The sequence below is a fragment of the Scleropages formosus genome, chromosome 4 (assembly GCF_900964775.1).
Source record: "Scleropages formosus chromosome 4, fSclFor1.1, whole genome shotgun sequence".
NCBI classification, from domain to species: Eukaryota; Metazoa; Chordata; class Actinopteri; order Osteoglossiformes; family Osteoglossidae; genus Scleropages; species Scleropages formosus.
The window spans coordinates 15,107,590-15,132,319 of record NC_041809.1 but is presented as its reverse complement, the minus strand read 5'-3'; the positions used below and the strand labels follow the sequence as shown (position 1 = coordinate 15,132,319).

Below are 24,730 nucleotides of genomic sequence, written 5' to 3'. Positions count from 1 at the left end.
ACTATGTGAAGGAATTTCATGTGGTTAACAAATGGGGCCACCTTGTCATCATCAGATGTTCTTCTGAACACTGAATGGCCACGCTGTTCATGTTTGCGACTGTTGATAAACTCGTCTATGGAACACACTCCATCATTATCAATATACTGACAGTGCCTGGATATCTCTTTAACATGAAAGACATTGGGACAGGATTGAAAGATGGAAGTTCCGTTGCTCTAGTGTGTTGGTGCAGAATGTACTCACAGTAGTGAACTTGTAATGCCATTCAGACAGCCATCATCAACTATTACCCATCCTAGGTCAAGTTTTTGGGCATGAAGAGAATCATGAGGTCCATTCACCTGCTTTTGTGGATCATGTGCACTTGGATAATGTCACGACCCAGAAGAATTACGATTGGTGCCTCTGTCACTAACTCTGGTATGAAGTCTGCCACTGGTCTGAGGTGGGAGTAGTAGTGAGCAGCACTAGGCGTGGGAATTTCTGTTCTGTTACGAATGTTATTACACTCTAGTAGACTTGGTAAAGGGATTGTCACTTTTCCATCTATTGACTCAATTTGGTAGCCAAAGGCTTTTCTTTCAGTTATCTCTGTCACTTCAGAACAAGTTTGGAGGGAATATGAGAAAGCTGGGCGTTTTTCCTTGAACGTATCAAAAACTCAGAGTGAGCAAATGACTTGTTGCTTTGCTTGCCAAGGACCACACAGACTTTCAGCGTTTTGTCACAATGGTCATTGGGAAAGATCTTAACTAAACAGATTTTTGAGTAGGATCTATTGCTGAGATCACCTCTACAAACTTCATTGCAATGAACTGCCACTTCTGAAGTCAACATAGGTTCTTCCTCCGCACCATGCTTTGGTGAGGGGTCTGGTTCTTGAGCTTTTGGTGGTGGGCCTGGATGTAGTGCAGGAATATGTCTCTCACTTCCACACTCTGAGCATGTGACAATATATTTACAGGTCTTAGCTGTATGTGATGTGTCTAAGCAGCATTTGAAATAGATACCCTTTTCCTTCAAATATGCTGTGCTTTCTCCCAAGGGCTTCCCAGGGAAGGCATGGCATTTTCGGAGAAATTGGGGCCTCTTGTGAATAGGGCATAGTCTTTCAGTATCCTCAGCTCTCTTTTCAAGTCTTTCTTTGCTGTTGGGAGTAGGAGACATATCAGTCATGTAAACTAAGATTTCTTTCTGCCTACTTGTTTTCCAAATGCCTTTGTCTGCTTTAGGGAGTAGTTCTGGTGTTGAGAGTTTGAACCCTAGGTCATTTCTTATCCTAGCTCGCTGACAGATGAGCCAAGTAAAACTGAAAAAGGGGGAAAATGGACATATGTCTCTTTATAGCTGGATTTGTATGATAGCCACTTCTCTTGTAAATTGGAGTGGTAGTTTTTAAACTATAGGGTTGATGGCCCAAGCTGTCTCCAGGTATGACAGCCCTGGAAGGTCCCCATCTGCTTTAGCTGACTCCACTTCCATAAGGTGGTCACCCAATTCACGAAGCTTAGAGTAATCCCTACTTGGAATCTTAGGAAAACTGTTGGCACATCTAAACAGTGCACTTCCAATTACTTCTGGAGCACCGTAACACTCTTCCAGTCTCTCCATCCAGTCAGTCTTATCATTCTGAGACCCTCATGTGTCTGGTTAATATGTATTGACCTCATGCATTTAGCGTGTTCAGTTGACTCTTTCCACAGGGGGCACGGTGGCGCAGTGGGTTGGACCAGGTCCTACTCTCTGGTGGGTCTGGGGTTTGAGTCCCGCTTAGGGTACCTTGTGATGGACTGGCGTCCCGTCCTGGGTGTGTCCCCTCCCCCTCCAGCCTTGTGCCCTGTGTTGGTGGGTTAGGCTCCGGCTCCCCATAGCCCCGTATGGGACAAGAGGGTCAGACAGTGTGTGTGAGTGAGTGAGTGTGTGAGTGGGTTGACCCTTTCCCCAGCCATTTGACTAGCAGATCCATTTCTTCACTAGATGCCAAGTTCAAGCCCCTGACTGCATTCTGAAAGGAGCATTGCCAGGTTCTGTAACTTTCTGGCTGGTCATTAAACTGAATCATACCAGTGTTGAGTAGCTGACGGTAAGCAATGTATCTGACAAAGTCTGTAATGTTTGAATTATCACGCTGGGGAAAGAGATCTAGGCATTGGAAAAGGAGAAGGGCTACATTGTTTAAAATGTGTGATGTTTGCAATGGTCATTTTACACATTACTTGCAGGTCAAGGCACATCTGTAGTGAACTGTGGTGGTTGGAATGATCTATTAGTGGACACAATTGTGAAGATCAGCATCATCTGAACCATTCTCTGTTTTGACACTTGAAGCGGGAACAGGGCTTGATGCTTGTAGCTCTGTGTGAGGCTCTACAGTCTCGTCAGGAGTAGGTCAATCTACTTCTGGTGCTGATCGTATGATGTGTGCATGAGACTGGTCAACGTGCTCTCTTGTCCGCCTCATAAGATCGAGAAGGGTTGCATCCAGGTGAAGCTTATGGCCACGTTGCTCACTCATGTCAAGAGCTGCCTCTTGTGCTTCAGCTTTGGCTATTGCTGCAGCAGTTTCTCTTTCTAATGCCATTCTGTCCATTGTTGCCTCCAATTTGGCTTTTTCCAGCTTTATTCTCATCTCATCTGTGTATGCTAAGCATGCCTTGGCTGCTTCCACTCTGGGCCTGGCAACAGCAGTTGCCGCATGTGTAGATGAGCCACTTGACCGCTTAGATGAGCAAGATGTACATGTGTTTCTTTTGCCCACAGGTTTAATGGTTTTAGGCAAGGGGTGAAAAGGCAATGCTGTTGCAGGGTTGAGGATGGAACGATTCAGAGAGATTAGGAGACTTTTCACCATCTGCACTGACGATAACAATAGAACTACTTCCTGCTTCCTGTCAGAGAGAAACCTAACAAGTCTCGGTACTACGTAAAATATATAAGAAACCACCAGTAGATGACACCAACTCACATTTCGCCTATTGAGAACATGAAAAACAATTCACGTTCAAACACATTCGACATTTGCTCAAACTCGAGCAGAATCATAATTAACTAATTTCACTGTAACAGCACAAGTCCTGCTTGGGGTCCCTTGCGGTGGACTGGCGTCCCATCTGGGGTGTGTCCCCTCCCTCTTCAGCCTTGCGCCCTGTGTTGTCGGGTTAGGACCCAGTTCGCCGCGACCCTACTCGGGATGAACAGTTGTAGACATTGTGTGTGTGAGTGTGATTATAAATAGAAAATAATTTAAGATACAAAACACATATTTCACTAGCAATATGTTTTTGGAACTATTAAGATTCTCTTTTTGAAGAAACAACAAATACTGTATACGTGAAATGGCTGCAAAAATGTAGTGACCATACAATTTTAATTAAGTGGCAGGTCAATCACTAGTCTGTTTCTCTGTTTCAGTATATTCATAGCAATATGGTGCCTATCAATAAATCACTGCCCAACTTCAAACAACAGAGATCAAACGGAGGAACAGTCAATCCTCCAAGAAGCTTGAACAAAAGTATAAACTGACAGCTCTATATCTGTGAGAGCAGGGAGTCTGATGTTTACTACATGCCTTAGACAAGCACATTGTTTGGACTGAGAATCAAGCAACAGGAGCCGATATGGACAAATTCCTTATGATTAATCTTGCATTTATCCAGATTCCAGAGACTGTGAAAGTGAGAAATACTCATCTCCTTCTGTAAGAAACTTCAAGGAAAATCCAGAAATAATGCATCATTAAGCTGTCAAAATATCTTGCAAGCAGCAGCCAGAGACACTTACAGGTGAGAAAATCTATCAACATCAAACATGGTGGAAAGCAGAAATACACTGAGAGGAGGTTGGAGTCCAAGGCACTTCTGCAAAACACGAAGAGGACCAAACATTTCCTTGGATTTGCTATTGGGGGTTGGAGTCGGGGCCACATCATGATACTCTCAAACCCAAGCTGAGACAGCAGGGCCAAGATCCACCAAATCTTCAGTGATAAGGAAAATGTCACTGTAGCACACCGAGGTGACCCAGGGAGGGGGCGGAGACGGGTGCAAAGTAGGCACAACTGGGGCTGATTACACTCCCTATTTCTTCCCCGGTGCCCAGCAGTAGAGAGAAGAGACCGAGGAGGAGAATGAGACAGAGACGCTCACTGACACAATCCGCCTGGCTGAAAACCATCTGGCTGCGAACCCCAACACCCCCCTGACCCTTGCAATTCCGACGCCCCAACCCCGCACCCCACAGGTGCCCCAGTCCCAGCCCGCCATCCGGCTCCTCCTCCCACACGCACTTTCGCTCCCGTGGCCTGCCCTCCCCCGACTGGAAATCCGTCATCACAGCAGGGTCTCTCCCCTTTCCCCTTAGCTCCCTCCTTTTCTACTCCCCAGGGAACCCCTCCAGCGGCCGGAATTCAGGGACCAGCGTGCTGGCAGTGTGGGGATCCAGGACATCTCCAGCAAGATTGTCCCGTCATGGACGTCGGTGCCGCGGAGATCGCCAATGACGCCGCTGGCGCTGCTGCTCCGGGTCCAGCTCCTCGATACCGTGTTCCGGTAAGGTTCTGAGGGGGTATCTGCTGGGGTTTGTTGGACTCGGGTTGTCCATGGTTCATGGTCCATGGTTGTCCTCGGGTGAACCATGGTTCACGGTCCATGGTTGTCCTCGGGTGAACCATGGTTCACCAAAGCCTGGTGCCACCGGGGGCATGGTGAAGGTCCGGTGTGTTCACAGGGATGTCAATAATTATTGCGTCCTGAATGGGGGGCCGATGCTACAGGGTGCGGGCAGCAGTCACCCCGCGGCTGCCGTTTTTGCTGATCCTGGGTACCAATTGGGCGGGTTTTTCCGGACCTCTTGTGCAGGGGGAGGCAGACTGGGCCCGCGAGGAAGCCCACTGCCTCCCAACCACGCCCCACGGCGACGCGCCGGACACCGGAATGCCGGACCCCCCAGCGCCTATCATGCGGCTCGCACAGGTAAGTGACTTCCCCCTCGAGCAGTCACGGGATGACGTTACGCCACATATGCAAGCAAGTAGTGAAAATGGGCGGTGTGCCGGTCCAGCCACTTCCCAACCCGCACTTTTGTGTGATTAATGATTGGTACTATCGCGTGCACCGGGATCCGGAGACCATGGAGGACAGCCTCCAGTTATTAGTACCCTGCGGTCGCCGAGAACCGTTGTTTCATGCAGCCCATTCCAACTCCATGGCAGGACACCTCAGGCAAAATAAAACATTGGGGCAGCTCTTGGAACGGTTTTATTGGCCGGGTATTCGCAAGGACGTCCACCGCTGGTGTGCCATGTGTCCAGAGTGTCAGGGAATAAACTCCCCTGCCGTACCACGCGCACCGCTGTGTCCGCTTCCCCTAGTGGACACTCCATTCGATAGACTGGGGATGGACCTCATCGGGCCCTTAGAGCGGAGCACGTGGGGTTTTTGGTTTGAATTGGTGGTGGTTGACTACGCCACACGGTACCCGGAGACAGTTCCCTTGAGTAACATGACGGCACGCACGGTGGCGGAGGCTTTGTTTAAACTATTCACAAGGGTGGGCATTCTGAAGGTGATCCTCACTGATCAGGGCACCACGTTTATGTCATGCACCCTCATGAATTTGTACAAACTGCTGGGGGTTCAGCCCGTTTGCACCAGTGTGTTTCACCCCAAACAGATGGGCTGGTGGAGTGCTTTAACTGAACTTTGAAAAATATGATCGCGAAGTTTGTGGCTGATGACCCCAGACAGTGGGACCAGCTGTTGGACCCCCTCTTGTTTGCGGTGCAGGAGGTTTCCCAGGCCTCCACGGCATTTTCTCCCTTTGAATTGCTGTACGGCCGGCGTCCCTGAGGGGCCCTGGTCATTGTGAGGGAGGCATGGAAGGAGGGTCCCAGTCTCAGTAAAAACGAACTGCAGTATGTCCTTGACCTAACAGTGTTTGAACGCTCTTGGACGCCTGTCACGGGCACACCTCCAGTAGGCCCAGGAGAGGCAGGCACGCGCAAACAACAGGGGGATGCAGTTATGTCACTTCACCCTGGGTGAAAAGGTGCTCGTGTTGCTTCCCACCTCGCAATCTAAATTGCTCACCAAGTGGCAAGGACCCTTTGTGGTTACACGGCACACTGGGGAGGTCGACTACAAGGTCCTCCGGTTCGACCGAGGTGGAGCGCAGCAAATATACCATCTTAACCTCCTGAAGCGCTGGCAGGAGGCCCCTGTCGCCTCCTTGGCCACCACAGTCCCGGTGCGGGATGAGTTGGACCCAGAGCTGCCCGACCTGGGGAAAGCCCCCCTTCCTGTCCCAGTTGGCCCAGGCCTCACAGAAACCCAGCAACAGGAGGTGGCTCAGGTACAACATACAACAGGAATTTGCCGATGTGTTCTCCCCTCTGCCGGATTGGACGACACTCATACAGCACCGGATCCAGCCCCTTGAAGGGGGCCCGGTGCGTAGCCGGCCGTATTGCGTCCCTGTCCACAAACAAAAGGTAATACAGGACAAACTTGACAAAATGCTGCGGTAGGGCATCATTGAGAAATCCCACAGCGAATGGAGCAGCCCGGTGGTTCTAGTCCCTAAACCGGACGGCTCTACCCAATTTTGCATTGATTACAGGTGCGTCAACGCGGTCACTCAGGTTGATGCTTACCCCATGCCCTGGGTGGATGAGTTGTTGGACCGGCTGGGCTCTGCTCGTTTCTATTCGACACTGGCTCTCACCAAAGGCTACTGGCAGATTCCCTTGTCTCCAGAGTCTAAGGAGATCTCGGCCTTTGACTCCTTTTGGTTTACACCAGTTTGTTACACTCCTATTCGATTTACATGGGGCCCCAGCCACCTTCCAGCGCCTCATGGACAGGATTCTCGCACCCAACACCAGGTATGCCACGGTCTACCTCAACAATGTCATTGTGTACAGCCTGGACTGGTCACGGCACATGGCGCACTTGAGGGCAGTCCTGCAGGCCCTGAGAGAGGCAGGCCTCACTGCAAACCCAGCGAAGTGTGCAATTGGAAGGAGAGAGGTACGGTATCTGGGGTTCCTCTTGGGGAATGGACAAATTTGGCCCCAGATCAATGGCCGCCATAGCAGCTTGTTCGGTCCCCAAGACAAAACAACAGGTGAGGTCTTTTCTGGGGGTCACTAATTACTATCGCAGGTTCATTCCAGGGTTCTCCAACTTAGCTGTGCCCCTGACAGACCTCACCGCCAAGGGGCCCTGGAGCCGGTCCAGAGGACGGAGCAGTGCCAGCGTGCTTTCCAGAGGATCAAAGAAACGCTGTGTGGGGGTCCCGTCCTTGCCTGCCCTGACTTTTTTCTCTCCCCTTTCTCCTGCAGACCAACGTCTCTAATTGGGGTTTGGGTGCAGTTCCCTCCCAGGAGGTAAAAGGGGAGTGGCAGCCCCTGTTGTACCTCAGCTGCAAGCTGACGGCCCCAGATTACAAATACAGTGCCATCGAGAAGGAGTGCCTGGCAATTAAGTGGGCTGTCCTCTCACTCCGGTTTTACTTCCTGGGATGGACATTCGACCTGTGCACAGACCACGCACCCTGGCAGTGTTTGCACACGATGCAGGATTCAAACCCGCCCCCCCTTCACCCGCTGGTACCTGGCCCTCCAACCTTTCCATTTCCAGAGATTGCACCGGTTGAGGCGGGAGCAGGTGGTCCCCAACTTCCTCTCGCAGTGGGGAGGGGCAGGGGATTGGGTGGGGCACGGCAGGGAGGGCCCCCACAGCCCTGACCCCTGGGGACCTGCCAGTGGCAGTGGAGGGGTGTAGCACACCGAGGGAGCCCGGGGAGGGGGCAGAGACGGGGGCAGAGCAGCCACAGCTGGGCTGATTACACTCCCTATTTCTTCCCCGGCGCCCAGCAGTAGAGAGAAAAGACCAAGGAGGAGAACCAGACAGATGAACCCAAGCTCAAACCCGATCCCAGAGACGACGCCCACGTCCCGACTGACACAACTCTCCCAGCCCTCCGACCTGCACGAAACCTCATCTTGACCTGCTCCCTGGTCCGCCTTTTCCATCCCTTTGCTTCTCCCTGCTCTAAGGGCAAATAAAAGCCTTCATCAACAGGCAACTGCACCTTGTCTCCTGCCTCGTTTCTTACAGTCATACTCCATTGAAAATATATCTGATAAAGGATATCAGGTGTGAAGATTATTATAAAGACTGAAAGAGGTTTCAGTTCTTCGTTTGGACTGGTAGCAGTGTCTTATGAGGTGACATACTTGAAACCATTTCGGGTCTTTCTGTTACATGGCCTTTCCCTGTAGTTTCAGAGCTGAACAATTTCACAGAGGTCCAAGGACTACTACACAAGAATAATTTAATATTTAGAATTTTTTTAAATAAGCTCCCCATCAATAGACAAAGCAGATTCAGGAACAGCTGTGACTCCTCCGTGAACCGCCACCTTATCGTGGTGGAGGGGTTTGAGTGCCTGAATGAGTCCAGGAGCTATGTTGTCTGGGGCTACATGCCCCTGGTAGGGTCTCCCATGGCAGACAGGTCCTGGATGACAGACGAGACAAAGCGCGGTTCAAAAACCCCTTATGAAGGAAAAATCAAGGCGTCCGTTTAACCCGCCCGGTATGGGGTCACCGGGGCCCCACCCTGGAGCCAGGCCTGGGGGGGGGGGCTCGCATGCGAGCGCCTGGTGGCCAGGTCTATGCCCACGGGGCCTGGCCGGGCTCAGCCCGAAGCCATAACGTGGAGCCGCTCTTCGGTGGGCTCACCACCTGCCAGAGAAACCGTAAGGGGCCGGTGCATTGTGATTTGGGCGGTGGTTGGGGCCGAGTGCCCGGCCGACCCAAACCTCGGGCGCCAACTCTGGTTTTTGGGACTTGGAATGTCACCTCACTGGCGGGGAAGGAGCCTGAGCTGGTGCGGGAAGTTGAGAGATACCGTCTAGATATAGTCGGGCTCACTTCCACTCACAGCTTGGGTTCTGGAACCACTCTACTCGATCGAGGGTGGACTCTCCACTATTCTGGCGTTGCCCAAGGTGAGAGGCGGCGGGCTGGTGTGGGCTTATTAATAGCCCCCCAGTTCAGCTGCCATGTGTTGGAGTCTACCCCGGTGAATGAGAGGGTCATCTCCCTACGCCTTCGGGTCAGGGAACGGTCTCTCACTGTCGTTTGTGCTTATGCGCCTAGGGGCAGTGTAGAGTACCCGGCCTTTTTAGAGTTCCTGGGGGGCGGGCTGGAAAGCGCTCCCACTGGGAACTCTGTTGTTCTACTGGGGGACTTTAACGCCCACGTGGGCAGCGACAGTGATACCTGGAGGGGCGTGATTGGGAGGAACGGCCTCCCTGATCTGAACCCGAGTGGTGAGTTGTTATTGGATTTCTGTGCTAGTCGCGGTTTATCCATAACGAACACCATGTTCATGCATAAGGGTGTCCACCAGTGCACTTGGCACCAGGACACCCTAGGTCGGAGGTCGATGATCGACTTTGTAGTCGTTTCTTCTGACCTTCGGCCATATGTCTTGGACACTCGGGTGAAGAGAGGGGCTGAGCTGTCAACTGATCACCACCTGGTGGTGAGTTGGATTCGATGGCGGGGGAAAAAGCTGGACAGACCTGGCAGGCCCAAACGCATAGTGAGGGTCTGTTGGGAACGTTTGGCGGAGGCCCCTGTCAGAGAGGTCTTCAACTCCCACCTCCGACAGAGCTTCAACCAAGTCCCGAGGGAGGTGGGGGACATTGAGTCCGAATGGACTATGTTCCGCTCCTCCATTGTCGGTGCGGCTGTTCGGAGCTGCGGCCATAAGGTCTCCGGTGCCTGTCGCGGCGGCAATCCCCGAACACGGTGGTGGACACCGGAAGTAAGGGATGCCGTCAAGCTGAAGAAGGAGTTCTATCGGGCCTGGCTGGCTCATGGGACTCCTGAAGCAGCTGACAGGTACCGACGGGCCAAACGGAACGCGGCTCTGGCAGTCGCCGCGGCAAAAACTCGGGCTTGGGAGGAGTTCGGTGAGGCCATGGAGGAAGACTTTCGGTCGGCCTCAAAGAGATTCTGGCAAACCGTCCGGCGACTCAGAGGGGGGAAGCGGTGTTCCACGAACACTGTTTACAGTGGAAGTGGTGCGCTGCTGACCTCAGCTGAGGATGTTCTCGGGCGGTGGAAGGAGTACTTTGAGGATCTCCTCAATCCCTCCGACACGCCTTCCGTAGAGGAAGCTGAGGCTGGGGACTCGGAGGGGGACTCGTCCATTACCCTGCCTGAAGTTGCTGAGGTAGTCAAAAAACTCCTCGGTGGCAAGGCTCCGGGGGTGGATGAGATCCGCCCCGAGTTTCTCAAGTCTCTGGATGTTGTGGGGCTGTCTTGGCTGACACGCCTCTGCAGCATCGCGTGGAGCTCGGGAACGGTGCCTCTGGACTGGCAGACCGGGGTGGTGGTCCCTCTTTTTAAGAAGGGGGACCGGAGATTGTGTTCCAACTACAGGGGGATCACACTCCTTAGCCTCCCTGGGAAAGTCTATGCCAGGGTACTGGAAAGGAGAATCCGACCGATAGTCGAACCTCGGATCCAGGAGGAGCAATGCGGTTTTCGCCCTGGCCGTGGAACACTGGACCAGCTCTATACCCTCACTAGGGTGCTGGAGGGTTCGTGGGAGTTTGCCCAATCAGTCCATATGTGTTTTGTGGACCTGGAGAAGGCATTCGACCGTGTCCCTCGTGGCATCCTGTGGGGGGTACTTCGGGATTATGGGGTTCGGGGCTCGTTGCTACGGGCTGTTCGTTCCCTGTATGACCGGAGCAGGAGCTTGGTTCGCATTGCCGGCAGTAAGTCAGACCTTTTCCCGGTGCGTGTTGTACTCCGCCAGGGCTGCCCTTTGTCACCGATTCTGTTCATTATCTTTATGGACAGAATTTCTAGGCGCAGTCAGGGAACGGAGGGTGTCTGCTTTGGTGGCCGCGAGATCTCGTCTCTGCTTTTTGCGGACGATGTGGTCCTGTTGGCTTCATCAAGTCAAGACTTGCAGCGTGCACTGGGGAGGTTTGCAGCCGAGTGCGAAGCGGCGGGGATGAGAATCAGCACCTCCAAATCCGAGGCCATGGTTCTCAGTCGGAAAAAGGTGGATTGCTCCCTCCGGGTTAGGGGGGAGTTGCTCCCTCAAGTGGAGGAGTTTAAGTATCTTGGGGTCTTGTTCACGAGTGAGGGAAAAATGGAGCGGCAGGTTGACAGGCAGATCGGTGCGGCGTCCGCAGTAATGCGGTCATTGTACCGGTCTGTTGTGGTGAAGAGGGAGCTGAGTCGTAAGGCGAAGCTCTCAATTTACCGGTCGATCTACGTTCCTACCCTCACCTATGGTCATGAACTCTGGATCATGACCGAAAGAATGAGATCGCGGATACAAGCGGCAGAAATGAGTTTCCTCCGCAGAGTGGCTGGGCGCACCCTTAGGGATAGGGTGAGGAGCTCAGTCACCCGGGAGGAGCTCGGAGTAGAGCCGCTGCTCCTCCGCATCGAGAGGAGCCAGTTGAGGTGGCTCGGGCATCTGTTCCGGATGCCTCCTGGACGCCTCCCTGGGGAGGTGTTCCGGGCTTGTCCCACTGGGAGGAGGCCTCGGGGCAGACCCAGGACACGTTGGAGAGACTATGTCTCCCGGCTGGCCTGGGAACGCCTTGGGGTTCCCCCAGAGGAACTGGAGGAGGTGTGCGGGGAGAGGGAAGTCTGGAGTACTCTGCTCGGACTGCTGCCCCCGCGACCCGGCCCCGGATAAAGCGGAGGAAGATGGATGGATGGATGGAGGAACAGCTGTGACTGCTGCACTCCATCTGATTGAAACAAAACTGTGAATGACAGCTGGAATGATTAATTGTGGCTCCCTCTTGCTGATCAGGTCTGATATAGTTATGATTGCATATTTTCTTTTTGGCCTGTCATCAGCATTATGAATTTCTAGGCCACATTTAACAACATTCTTAATGCTTTGTTACATTCTAGGACAATGCACATTATAGGAATAATTTATCTAAATAAAACCCTTTCTCAAAAGAAAAAACAAATAACGCATGGCTGCTGGGTAAAAGGGTAATGAGGAAACAATTCACAAGGCTTTTGCAGCCTGAGGTCTGTGGTCTCTCCCATGCAGGTCCATGTACCCTGCTGTGTGCATTTGCATCCTGGGGACCAGCAAACAAAGGGGGTTTCTGCCCTCTAAACAGAACCACGGCGGGTGAGAACTTGGGCCACAGGGTTCAAATGATTGCCCTCTTTTGCAGAAGAAAAAGCTGAAAGTCACTGAAATGAAAGCATGTGATACATGAAGGACACCTACTGTTTTAACACCAGGGGTTACAGAGGGAAAACACCATCACCTAAGATGCTTTTTTCACATGGAGAGCAGTGAAAGACTAGTTGGTAAAGTTTTGTTTTCGTACTAGTTAGTGATTAGTTTAGCAACTTAAGTCATCACTTCCCTAGAAAAAGACAGGCCCTGTGTCTCATTCTCATTTCTGTGTCGATTTTGGGACTATAGTACATGCTGAAAATTTTACCACAATGTGACAAGTGACACAAAAATATCAAAATTGCTTTAAATGTCTTAAGAATTTTCTTCAGTCTTTTAAAGCTGAACTTTGCCTTCACAACAAACTACTTAAGGCCAACAATTCAGAATACCTGAGTACAATCAACCCATCAGATCAGTATTTACAAGAGTGAAAGAGTGATGGAATTTGCTGAGTCTTTAAGGCTTGCAATCTTCTGTGCCTCCCTGTCTGATTCGAGTTTGCTCTGCCCTGTGTTCCTGCTTGTTTCCACCCGCATCTGGCATACCTGCTCCCTGTGTGCTCTCTATGCCTCCTCATTTTCCAATCTCATGTCTTAAGTTCTCAGTGATCCTTCACATCCCATGATAGCTTGGCACTTAACACTGTCATCCCGACCAAGCTGATCCACAAGCTACTAGGTCTAGGACTGAGTGCTACATTGTGCAACTGGATCTTGGATTTCCTTACCAACAGACCCTAGCATGTGCGAACTGGCAGAGATACCTCCTCTCCGCTGACCCTCAACATTGGCACTCCACAGGGAAGCGTCCTGAGTCCGGTGCTGTATTCCTTATTCACACATGACAGTGTGGCCAGGCACAGCTTGGATACCATCATAACGTTTGCTGACGATACCACCATTGTGGGTCTGATCACCAACAACAATGAGACAGCCTACAGAGGTAAGGCTCCTGGCAGAGTGGTGCCAGGACAACAACCTGTCTCTCAATGTCAGTAAAATTAAGGAGCTGGTGATTGACTTCAGGAAACAGGATACAGCTCATGCACCCATCTACATAGGAGGGGGCATTGTAGAAAGGGTCAACAGCCAAATTCACATGGACTGAGCATACAGCATCAATCATCAAAAAGGCCCATTAACGTCTCCATTTCCTCAGGTGTCTGAAGAAAGCCAGGATGTCCACTACAGTCCTCAGCACTTTCTAAAGGTGTGCTGTAGAGTCCATCCTCACAGGGTGTATTACACCATGGTGTGGCAGCTGCTCCATACAGGAGCAGGAAGCCCTACAGAGGGTGGTCAAAACAACTCGGGAAATCATCAGCACAAAGCTACCAGCAGTCCAGGACACCTACACCACACACTGTCTCAGAAAGACAATGCGCATCATGAAAGATCACAGTCACCCCGTACGGGCGCTTTTCTCTTTCTTGCTGTCCGGAAAGCAGCTCAGGTCTATTCAAACCCACACTGCTAGGTACAGGAACAGTTTTCACCCCACTGCTGTAAGAGTATACAACACTCATCAATGTGCCACCTTTTGTAACTAGAGTTGGACTGCTCCTTCCAAGCACACTGATTGCTTAGAGTGACAGTGTAGTCTCTCATGTTCTGAGTTCTCTGGCTGTCTACTGTTATTTATTGTTATTATTGTTACCATTATTTACTGTTATTAGCATTACTCACTGTCATTGTTATTGTTATGTGCAGTATTTCTGTTTTGTTCATTGTCTGTGGAGGAGCATTCAAGAAGAATTTCATGTTACTTGTACACGGTACTTGTACCTATGACAATAAACTTGAAACTAAAACTAAAACTCTTCAAGTCACCCCTTTTGGTCATACTCCACATCCACGCACCAAAACTTCACCTTCGACGCTTACATTTATTACGTTTTTTTTCCAAAGCGACTTACAATGGATACCATGTAGTGTTACTAGCCCACACACCTTATTCACCAAGGTGGCTTACACTGCTAGATATACTACTTACAATGGGTCACTCATCCATACATCAGTGAAACACACTCTCCCTGTGTCACTCACACACTATGGGGGAACCTGAACAGCATGTCTTTGGACTGTGGGAGGAAACCGAAGCACCCGGAGGAAACAGACACAGACACAGGGAGAACATGCAAACTCCACACAGACTGAGGAGGGATTAAACCCCAATTCTCTCGCACAACAGCAGCACTACAAGCTGTGCCACCGTGCAACCCGCTTGAAAATATACTTTGCACTTGGGTTTACATAATCATCGGTCTCGATGCATTCATGACAGAATATTCCGCCATTCTGATGGACAACACAATTGCCAGAAATGGAAAGTTTCTTACTACAAGTGACACAAACAGAGACTTCACCATGTCTATGATGTACCTGCTATATCCTGTCTGGAGAAACCACATTTGTGCCATCCAGACCATCCTGACAAAACATGCAGTCAGAACTTTCAATTCCAGCAGTGATTCACACCACAGAAATCCAGTTGGCCATCTCAAATCACCAGACAGAATACTGCAAAAACAAAAGTGAAACCTGATGCTAGCCCTGAGCATAGAAGAAAAAGGCACCGCCAGGACCAAATCGAAAAAGACCTTTGTCCCTAGAGGAGAGACAAGAGAATATAGAATGGACTGTGCTATAAGTGCGATTCTTCAGAGCATTTCTGGATGTCCTGCTCTGCAAAACATTCTCGTGTATCTGCCAAAATGCATTTTGTGGTGAGTGGTCTTACTATTTGTGCCTCCTAGTTATTTTACCAGTTATCATGGCCAGGGAAAATAGAGACAAAAGCTTTTATTGATTTGGGGACTGACTCAGTTTTATACATACTGTATTTCTAAAATCAGAGCAAGGGAAATGCACTTTATGCCCTCTAACCAGCATTTACATATTAGTTACATTGATGGGGAAACGAGTGGTTTAGATGTTGTAGAAATGTGAATAGTGTTTCTCTCCCTCCAGATGTGGCTGTCTCACAAAGAAACCATTTTATATGTTTAAAACATCCTTAGAATCCATTATCTCAGAGTTCTCGTAGTTGGCTACCCATGATACTTTGCTTTTGTGGGTTTCAGGTGACTACCTTGTCAGATTCTCAGGGAACATAATTTTTACTGATAATCAACCTACTCACTGGTACTAGCCCCAGATGACGAATGGTTTATACCCTTTCTTTACCAGACCAGGAAGCTATGAAGGCATACCTATCTGAAGCTTTAGATTCAAGCATCATCCAGCTGTCTCTCTCTCCAGCCGCAGCCAGGTTCTTTTTTGTAGAAAAGAAATGACACCTTACAGCCCTGTACTGATTATAGGGTATGAAAGGCTATCACAATGAAATACGCTCAAGCTCTGCTGTTAATTCCAACTGTACTAGAACAGGTTTGTGGAGCTAACTGGGTTCACCAAATTAGACTTCAGTAGTGCATATGAACTTATCAGAATAATGAAAACGAATTGGTGGAAGATGGCCTTTAGGACATCCATGGTAAATTATGAATATTTTAGTTATGCCTTTTGGCCTGGATAATACACCCTGTGTGTTTCAAGCCTTTTTAAATTAAGTACTCAATGAAATGGTAAACTTCTTTGTCATGGATTATTTAGACACTATACTAGTCTTTTCTATGACTTTTGAGGAACTTGTTGGACATGTACAAAGAGCTGTTCAAAAGTTGTAGAAAATATATTTTGTGATAGTCAGTTCCATCTCCTCCTCACCTCTTCCCTCCTTGTCCCCATGCCCTTGTCTCGGATGAGCCTCGGCTCATCAACCTATGGCTTCACTTCATTGACTACAACTTTGTGTTGCTCTCCGAACATTGTTTGCAGACTACCTGACCCTCGCTCAGCCCCAACCACGCCTTCGTCTTTTCCTGACCAAACCACAGCACTTGCGATTCAGTCTGTTGAATAACTCCCCAGCATGACAACTTCCACAGCTCCCAGTCAAAACCAATTCTTCCTGCTACTTGTTTTGTGGTTGAAATCAGGTGGGCTCTCATGAATGACCTCTAGAATGCTCAGATGAAGGACCCTTGACTAAGTGACAAGCCCTCAGACAAGTATATAGTGGCTTCTGTTCAGCCAGAGCCAAAACAGTAGACTCATTATTCCCTTACTACTTTATATCCATGGTTGAATAAAAAGCAAAAACTGATTTCTGAGAGGTTTTGGTGGCAAACAATGGGAAAAGAAGTCAAAAACTTTCTCATGGCCTGCACTAATTGTGGTCAGGCAAAGTTTCCCAGACAGTTGACCACAGGACTTATAGAACCCCTTTTAGTGCCCAGTAGGCCATAATGTCACATTGCCATTCCTTAGAGACCTGCCTAGATCTGAGGGTTCCAACAACATTCTCGTGGCTGTTGAATTCTCCAAGGCTTGTGCGTTGATTACTCTACAGGGGTTGCCTATGGCTCTGGCAACTGCTCTGGCATTGTTCCAACAGGCTGTATAGCATTCCAGAGAACACAGAGTCTGTTGGAACAATGTCAGAGCAGTTGCCAGAGTCATTGCACTTTGTCCTTTGTGATCAGCTGAGAGTGTTGGTCAGTTTGATGCCCAATTACCATCCCCAGTCAAATAGCCAGGTGGAGCATCTTAACTAGGACATTGGGCAGTTACCTCTTCAGCTACTATGGACACTAAAGTAAAATCAGTAAATGTTTTCACCATTGCACTTTGAACTTCTGACCCAAAGTAATGAAGAGGATCACAGTGAAGCCAATTAGCACAAAGCCAAACAAGTTTTTTTAAAAAGCTTTTTCTACCTTTCCACACAGGTTCTTATCCTCCATAGCTAAAAACAAGAAGTCTAAGTGCCTAGAGACTCTAATGGATTTAATCCTTACCTCCAGTGACAAAATGGCCTCATCTGACTAGACTTGACAGAGCTTTACCTAATCAGAGAGACACTGAGGGAAGCCAAGCAAAGAAAATGCAAGTCAAGACTTTCTTGAAGCTCAGTCAACATTACCGACTGCAAAGAGACCCTGCTGGAAAGGTGTCACATTGATGGAATGTTACTGATGGAAATTCCCTGATGCACAACTTGGTAAACACAATAAACAAACGTTCAGTTTAGGCTTTTCAGTGACACTGTCATTGTGTTAATGCTCAGACAGTACAGGTCAAGCAAAGTCAATTCCAGGAACTACACAAAAGCAACTCTGACCCAACTAGCTATATAAAACACACACACACACATTTTCAGAACCGCTTGTCCCATACAGGGTCACGGGGAACCGGAGCCTACCCGGTAACACAGGGCGTAAGGCCGGAGGGGGAGGGGACACACCCAGGACGGGACGCCAGTCCGTCGCAAGGCACCCCAAGCGGGACTCGAACCACAGACCCACCGAAGAGGAGGACTGCGGTCCAACCCACTGCGCCACCACACCCCCCTGTGCTATATAAAACAAAAATCAAATTGTTCTCATATGTTATGCAGCAAAGGTCTAGTAAAAGGCTGAGGAGGAATTCATTCTGCTGGTACATCAGTGTGGTAGACAGCCAAGATCAGATGAATGCTTTTGAGCTTTACACATGAATTGGATTTCTTCTCATAGCAAAGACAATGACTGAGCTGGACTAAAAGGATTTTAAACAAAACATAATACTTACAGATGCAGGCAGTTTGTGTCGGCAATTATGCAAATCGAGGCTCTTCCAGCATTCTAAATTGTCAGCACAACATCAACTTACAATCATCAATTTACTTTTATTTACAAGCAGCATAATTCGATTTCTGTGGTTTATTTCAAACTGGCCACAAGTGCCAAGTTTTGTTTAATAGACATCTATTAAAAAGCAAAAGAGCAACTTTATTTTTAATCACGTAAATTACCCACAACATATAGAGGTGTTTTGCTAGGAGCATAACGCACAGTACCCAGTAACAGTCAAAGTTGCAGACTTATTACTAGAATTGTCACAGACCAACAAATATAAAAGGCATTTCCTTTGTCATGAATTCCCTTCAAACACATCATAGATTGACTTCTGAAAAGAAGAAGGCCTCTTAAAAAGATGCCCCATTTGTTTGATTGTGGAAAATGAGAGGGAGAAGTGCAGAAAGAGAAAATGTAAACATGCATTAGACTGGAGTTCATTTGCACAAAGCCGTTACCCTTGAAGATATACTGGAGACCACTTGGGGTAATAGCAACAGGTCTGTATGACCTGTGTACTTCAAGCATTTGAGCAGCACATATTCTGAAAAGCTTTTGCATTATTGCATTTAATATTTTTACATCATTTGTGCTACTTTCTGATGAAAGTGGGAGACATGTTTCATAGGCTGTACAGTTTATTAAGACTGCTGAAATGTTTTGTCTTCATTAGCAATACCCTTATCATGACACAGAGATGGATGTGTGACTTGCCTTTAGTGAGATTTAAAAGAGAAGAATAATCATTTACAAATGTCTCATACACTGCGCACAATGCACGACTAGTCCCCTGAACCAATGACCTATATTAGAGAGCTATAATTGTCTTTTCACAACGAGCTATACATCTCTGGAGCATACTAAACCTCCCAACTCTGAAGCTCGACAGGTCTCCTAGCAACTGTGGTTGAAGAGCCTTTAGTTTTGATTTTTGATACATGCATATGTATGTCTAAATGAGGTCCCCGCAGTGTTTCTTTTTGTACAGTAATCCTTTGTGTGAGTACCTCTCTCAGTGGTGGAAAGAAAGTAGCTTTGTCTCAGGAGTTAGCTCTGATTTAGAGGCAGGTTCTTACCTGAAGCCATCTGCATGTACCCAGCCAACGTGCAGACCCTCCGCTCACAGGACCCACTGGGTAGGAAGAAAGTGATGATGGCCAGCAGGGAGCTGACAGCCAGGAGGGTGCATCCCCCAGAGCACAGTACTGCACTCGTCTGCAACACAGAACATACACCAAAAAAGGTGTCACTGTCACTGTAATGGGCAATGGGTGATATGCATAAGGCAGCAACCACTAATGGGCATCATAGATTCCATTACATTTTATCTATTTTTATCTCAGCAGGATAAAAAGTGATAAAGCTGATAGAGTTTAATTTGTAAAACTGACACTGTATTCACAAGTGTGTGATGGTGTGAAATGGGCTTTTTTCATGTCCAGAACATACTTCATTTTATGTCCCCAGTCTCCCAGGATTAGCTCCCCTGCTTAGCATACCTTTTTTCTGCTAAATCTGTTGGATGAATGTTAGGTGTGACAGAAACTACACTAAATAAAAGGTTTTTAAAAATACTAACTAAGCCTGAGGATAAACAGGGTTCATAACATGAAGAAATTAACAAATTTAAACATACAAATAATATGAACAAAAATTTGTGGACTAATCATGCTATCCATGCAATGAATACATGATCATAATCTCAGATGACATCAAATAGAAAATATACTGATTTCAGAGACAAATACATATAAAAGTTGCAGAATTGAGTCCTAAGAAGGTTACTGCATTTGGAGTGCTGCATCCTGTCTGACAAGAGCACTATAAAATTATGAGATGAGACCATGTCTATCTATAAAAATGATGTCCTTGATGCAACTGGGCAATGGCAAGCAATACAATAAACATATGACTTACTCCTGTTCAGGTTTAATAAACACATATATTACTCATATTACTCCCTGATGTCAACCACTATTTTTTCCATCAGTCTGACTGCAATAACTTCTGAACATTATACGAGCCATGGTACTGAGGCCAACGTGAGTTAGTGCAGTTATAGATGGAGTCTTATACATCACTGCTGATCAAATGTATTTTCCTCCAAGATGGTGAACTGTGCTGAAAACAGTCAGTCTGCCTTTAGCATCCTCTTTCTGCCCTTTTGCTGAACCAGGCCTTAGTCACCAGAGACAACACTGGCCAGGCAAGGACAGAGGTGGGTTTGTATTTTATTTCGATTAGCACAGGGGTGGCATGGGTGAAGGCAGCTTCTGTAAAAAAAAAGAAGCCTGGGAGTACAAGGGGAAACAGAAGGTGTTCATCTCAGATTGCTTTCATCAAAAAGCTGTGTAAAAGGAGGGCGTGTAACAAAGGGGACTCCATCATTGCTGCATCCAAAAAACAACTCCTTACTGATGCATTCTGTTCCACGGACTCTGCACACTTCCAGCTGAGCAGCCGTGATCCCCAACCCCACTCACAAATGGAGGATTAGCATTCTAGACACAGCAGATGTGGGAAATTTGGAACACGAAGGTAGGGAGAATTATGTAGCTCTTACAAGCATCATTAAGTGTCTCCAATATGTCTGCCTGTTTTGAGTGAGATTTTAAAAAAATTTTGAAGAAAAAAAAACACAATCTCAGCCCCAAAAAATGCAGGGCTGGCTTGAAAACAAATTGAATAGTCTTAGGGATGGATCTGGAAGTAGGGTTAATGTTGGATTCTTAAGAAAAAATTAGACACAGAAGTAATAAAAATTAAACTAAGGGCAAACCGTTCTGATTTTCCTGCACAAGGCTTACTGATATGCCCTGCTACAAGTATAGTCACTTGTCTGGGCACAGGGATTGTTTAAGTTTTGTTTCTTGTCCTTCATAAAGCCATAAAGCCCAGAGAACAGCTAGCTGATGTTTCACAAGCCATGTTGATATGTACTGTAGATACAGGATTATCTCTGAAACCAAACAAAGACTCTGATCCTCTCCCATAAGGCTGTTCTGCTCCATTGGAGCTGTCAAATCTATTATTGTTTCACTGCTGTTCATCAGTTGTGCTATTCCAGTAGTTCTATTTCAACTTGCCAAGAACAGGTAAGGCCATGAGTCTCTTTACAGTTTTATTTTTATTAGGATCACAAGCACATCCCACACACTCAGGGAGTACAGGAAACCTTGAATTCCCTTAAAATTATATCTAGAATGGGACAAAGAAGTAGGCTTTTCCAGTTAAATACGCCCTCTAATTCAGTCTTTGATATGTGAACAATGCAGAACATATAGACAATGACAAGAGCAAATGCAGGAGTCAACAAAAAGAAAAAGAATCTGAGCAATAAAAAAAAACAAATTTAAAATAATTTCATTTTTACAACTGCAGTATGCATTTGTGCAACAAAATTTCTGCTCAGGCATAACATACATGTTTCTACCCACATTTTACTGGCATAATCACAGGAATGGCATCATAACCATGAATCACTGCTGGATGAGCAGGCTGGTCACACACAAGCCTACTAAGACAGAACTGAAAATTATCAATAAATATGAAAAAATCAGCACAGACTAAGTACATACTACACAGCATACTGTACTGGAGAAGTGCCAAGTAGATATACTGCGATGTAGGTGTATCAAGAAAATAAACAGCCTTCTCTAACATCTGATCTAAAAAACCTTTCAGAATTCAACAGCCAGTGGAGGGCTAGAATTGCTTATTAAAACATCCATGAAGAATGCAGCAGGAAAACTAAGCAGCCTGCTCAGAGTTGTGTTTGTTGCTCTAGGCCTCAGTTAATTTAGTAGAAAATTAGGCTTAAATAGAGTAGCACTTATAGAAATGGCATTCAAAAGATCTAAATATTTGTTTATATCCTACTAAAAATCAAATCGCTAGTACTATAAACATAAGCAGTCAGACATCTAAATGAATTCATTTCATATCTGATACAAGGCCTTTGTGCATATTTACATATCCAATGCAATTACAGTATCTGTATACTGCATGATGACTCAAGCCTCAAGAGCAGAATTAAGAAATCTTTCAAGAAGTCCATATTTTAGTAATATTTTAGTCCTGAGATTAAAGAATTTACAGTTGTATTCAACTCTCCTCTTGGGGTTCCCCTGAAGAATTGCCCTTTAATGGGTTGCTGATTGAATTCCAGATATAATTTCCTATTGACATTTCTTAATTCTTATTTTAGATATTTTTGGACATGTGTTCATCTTGGGGGGAGTGCAGTGACGCAGTGGGTTGGACCAGGTCCTGCTCTCCAGTGGGTCTGGGGTTCGAGTCCCGCTTGGGGTGCCTTGCGACAGGCTGGCATCCCGTCCTGGGTGTGTCCCCTCCCCCTCCAGCCTTATGCCCTGCGTTGCCGGGTTAGGCTCCGGTTCCCCGCAACCCTGTATGGGACAAGCGGTTCAGAAAGTGTGTGTGTGTGTGTGTGTGTGTATCCATCTTGAGAAATACTCTGAAAAGATGCACTTTTTTCTTAAACTACAATAAATGTTCTAGTTTAATTATGATCAATAAAATACTTAAATACCCAGAATATGCAGTAATACATATTACTTCTGAACAATTACTGATTAATCCTGATTAAGCTGATACCTAATACTAATTTGTAATTATTGCTTGAATGAACCATATCATGTAACAAATTTTCCATTTTATTTGTGCATACTTATTACATTCTGATTAAAGGATGTGTTAAGTACATTATGAACAGTAGAAACTGGTGTAAGATATAACAGACCAATGAAATCTTATTAGGGGGGTGCGGTGGCGCAGTAGGTTGGACCACAGTCCTGCTGTCCGGTGGGTCTGGGGTTCAAGTCCCGCTTGGGGTGCCTTGCGACGGACTGGTGTCCCGTCCTGGGTGTGTTCCCTCCTCCTCTGGCCTTACGCCCCTGTGTTCCCGGGTAGGCTCCGGTTCCCCGTGACCCCGTATGGGACAAGCGGTTCTGAAAATGTGTGTGTGTGTGTGTGTGTGTGAAATCTTATTAATTAGATGGTTTGTTCAAATAGAAAGCCATGTACACACAGGCACCCTGGGAACAGGATCACAATCAAACTACTTAAAAGAACTACAGACTGCAAGAAATACTAATACATTCATTAAATGTCCATGGTATTTTTGACCTCTCCCAGAATGTACATTAGAAGTCGATCCACCTGAGGTCTGATCCAGCACACAAATTTATCTGGGCTCCATTTAAAGGATTGTTGTTGAAAAATCAAGGACAACCCTCCTGCGTTGAAAAATCTTGCCATATACATCTGGAAGCCAAGAATAGTATCATATCTGACCCCAGTCATGGACACAAGGCAGTCACAGTACCTGGATCCAGATCCTTCCTATAGCCAATAAAATACAGACTAGCCTCCAGACATCATAAATATTGAGCTGGGACAAGACAAAACCAAGTCAATTCCACCATAAAGAATTTAATTTATCAGTTTGCAACTGTAACCTTTTAAATATCACCCAACAAACACTAAGAAATAAATGGGCCAATGTGAGCAAAGAAAACTAGCCATGATCTGAGTGATAATGTCCATGCAATCAATTACACTTAAACCCATCTAAATCTCCAGTCTTGCCCTGCTTCACAAGTGGGAACATTAATGGGAGGTTTCAAATTTTTATGCTTTATACTTTATAATACTTATGGTGCCCTGAGGGCACAGCCATACTGTTTAATACTTACTGTTATGGCTGCTTAATAGTGTAGTCCCATAGCACTACTAGTTTGTTCATTCACTTTTTGAGGGTTTAAATAAAGATTCATTATTTCAATATATAGTTTGGTTGAAGCCGTGCCAACACGTGTTGGAACAGGTACCTATATTGATGTCAGTTTTGCATTTATTGCAAATTGGCTGGATTTGGGGAAACCAATAAAAGAAAGAGGGGATGGAACAGATGGGAGAAGTTGAGATGCTTCTAGAAGGGTCCAAGAAAGAAGTGGGGTGTTTTTGGAGAGAATATTCTCTAAAGAGTATATTTTGGGGCTATTATTTGTGTATTGAACAATGTAATCTTTGAATAGTTCTTTGGGTTTTCATTTACAAGGTTTTGGGAAAATTGTATAAATCTGTTCTGTTATTGAGCTATTGGGTTATAACATTTTAGTTCTTAGAATAGTACCCAGGGCACCACACTCCTAGTCAGATAGACAGAGGGTGGCTCTACAATAGGTTTAAATGTAATGCAGGTTCTTTTGGCCATCTACAGCATATGTGTCACTGTCACCATTTACCTAGAATGACGAGCAATAAAAAGTCAAATGTCTCTAAGAAAGGTCTCCGTTTCTTTCGAAAAAAGCATATGTTAAATAAATAAATGTAAATAGCACAAATGTAACCAGACAGGGAGACCTGTTCCCCCCAGTGTTGAAGTAAGCTTAATGTTCCCTCATTTGTGCATATTACACAACATATTACACACACACTTTCTGAACTGCTTGTCCCATACGGGGTCGCGGGGAACCGGAGCCTACCCAGCAACACAGGGCGTAAGGCCGGAGGGGGAGGGGACGCACCCAGGACGGGACGCCAGTGTGCCACAAGGCACCCCAAGCGGGACTCGAACCACAGACCCACCAGAAAGCAGGACCAGGTCCAACCTGTTGTGCCACCACACCCCCTGGCTTGTGCATTACTATAACCCCAATTCCAAAAAAATTGGGAGAGTATGGAAAATGCTAATAACACAAAATGGATTGATTTGTAAGTTTACTTTGACTTGTATTCAAACAAGAACAGTATAAAGACAATATTTCATGTT

The 24,730-nt window shown here is 46.9% G+C and overlaps 1 protein-coding gene across 1 annotated transcript in view; it reads right to left on the bottom strand.

Annotated features, from left to right (window-relative positions):
- lhfpl7 (LHFPL tetraspan subfamily member 7) overlaps positions 1 to 24,730 on the bottom strand; it is a 139,642-nt gene that overhangs the window by 80,049 nt on the left and 34,863 nt on the right. Inside the window, exon 2 of the mRNA XM_018755065.2 lies at positions 19,014 to 19,152. Coding sequence (XP_018610581.1) covers positions 19,014 to 19,152 — 139 coding nt within the window. The remainder of the gene's footprint in view (positions 1 to 19,013; positions 19,153 to 24,730) is intronic.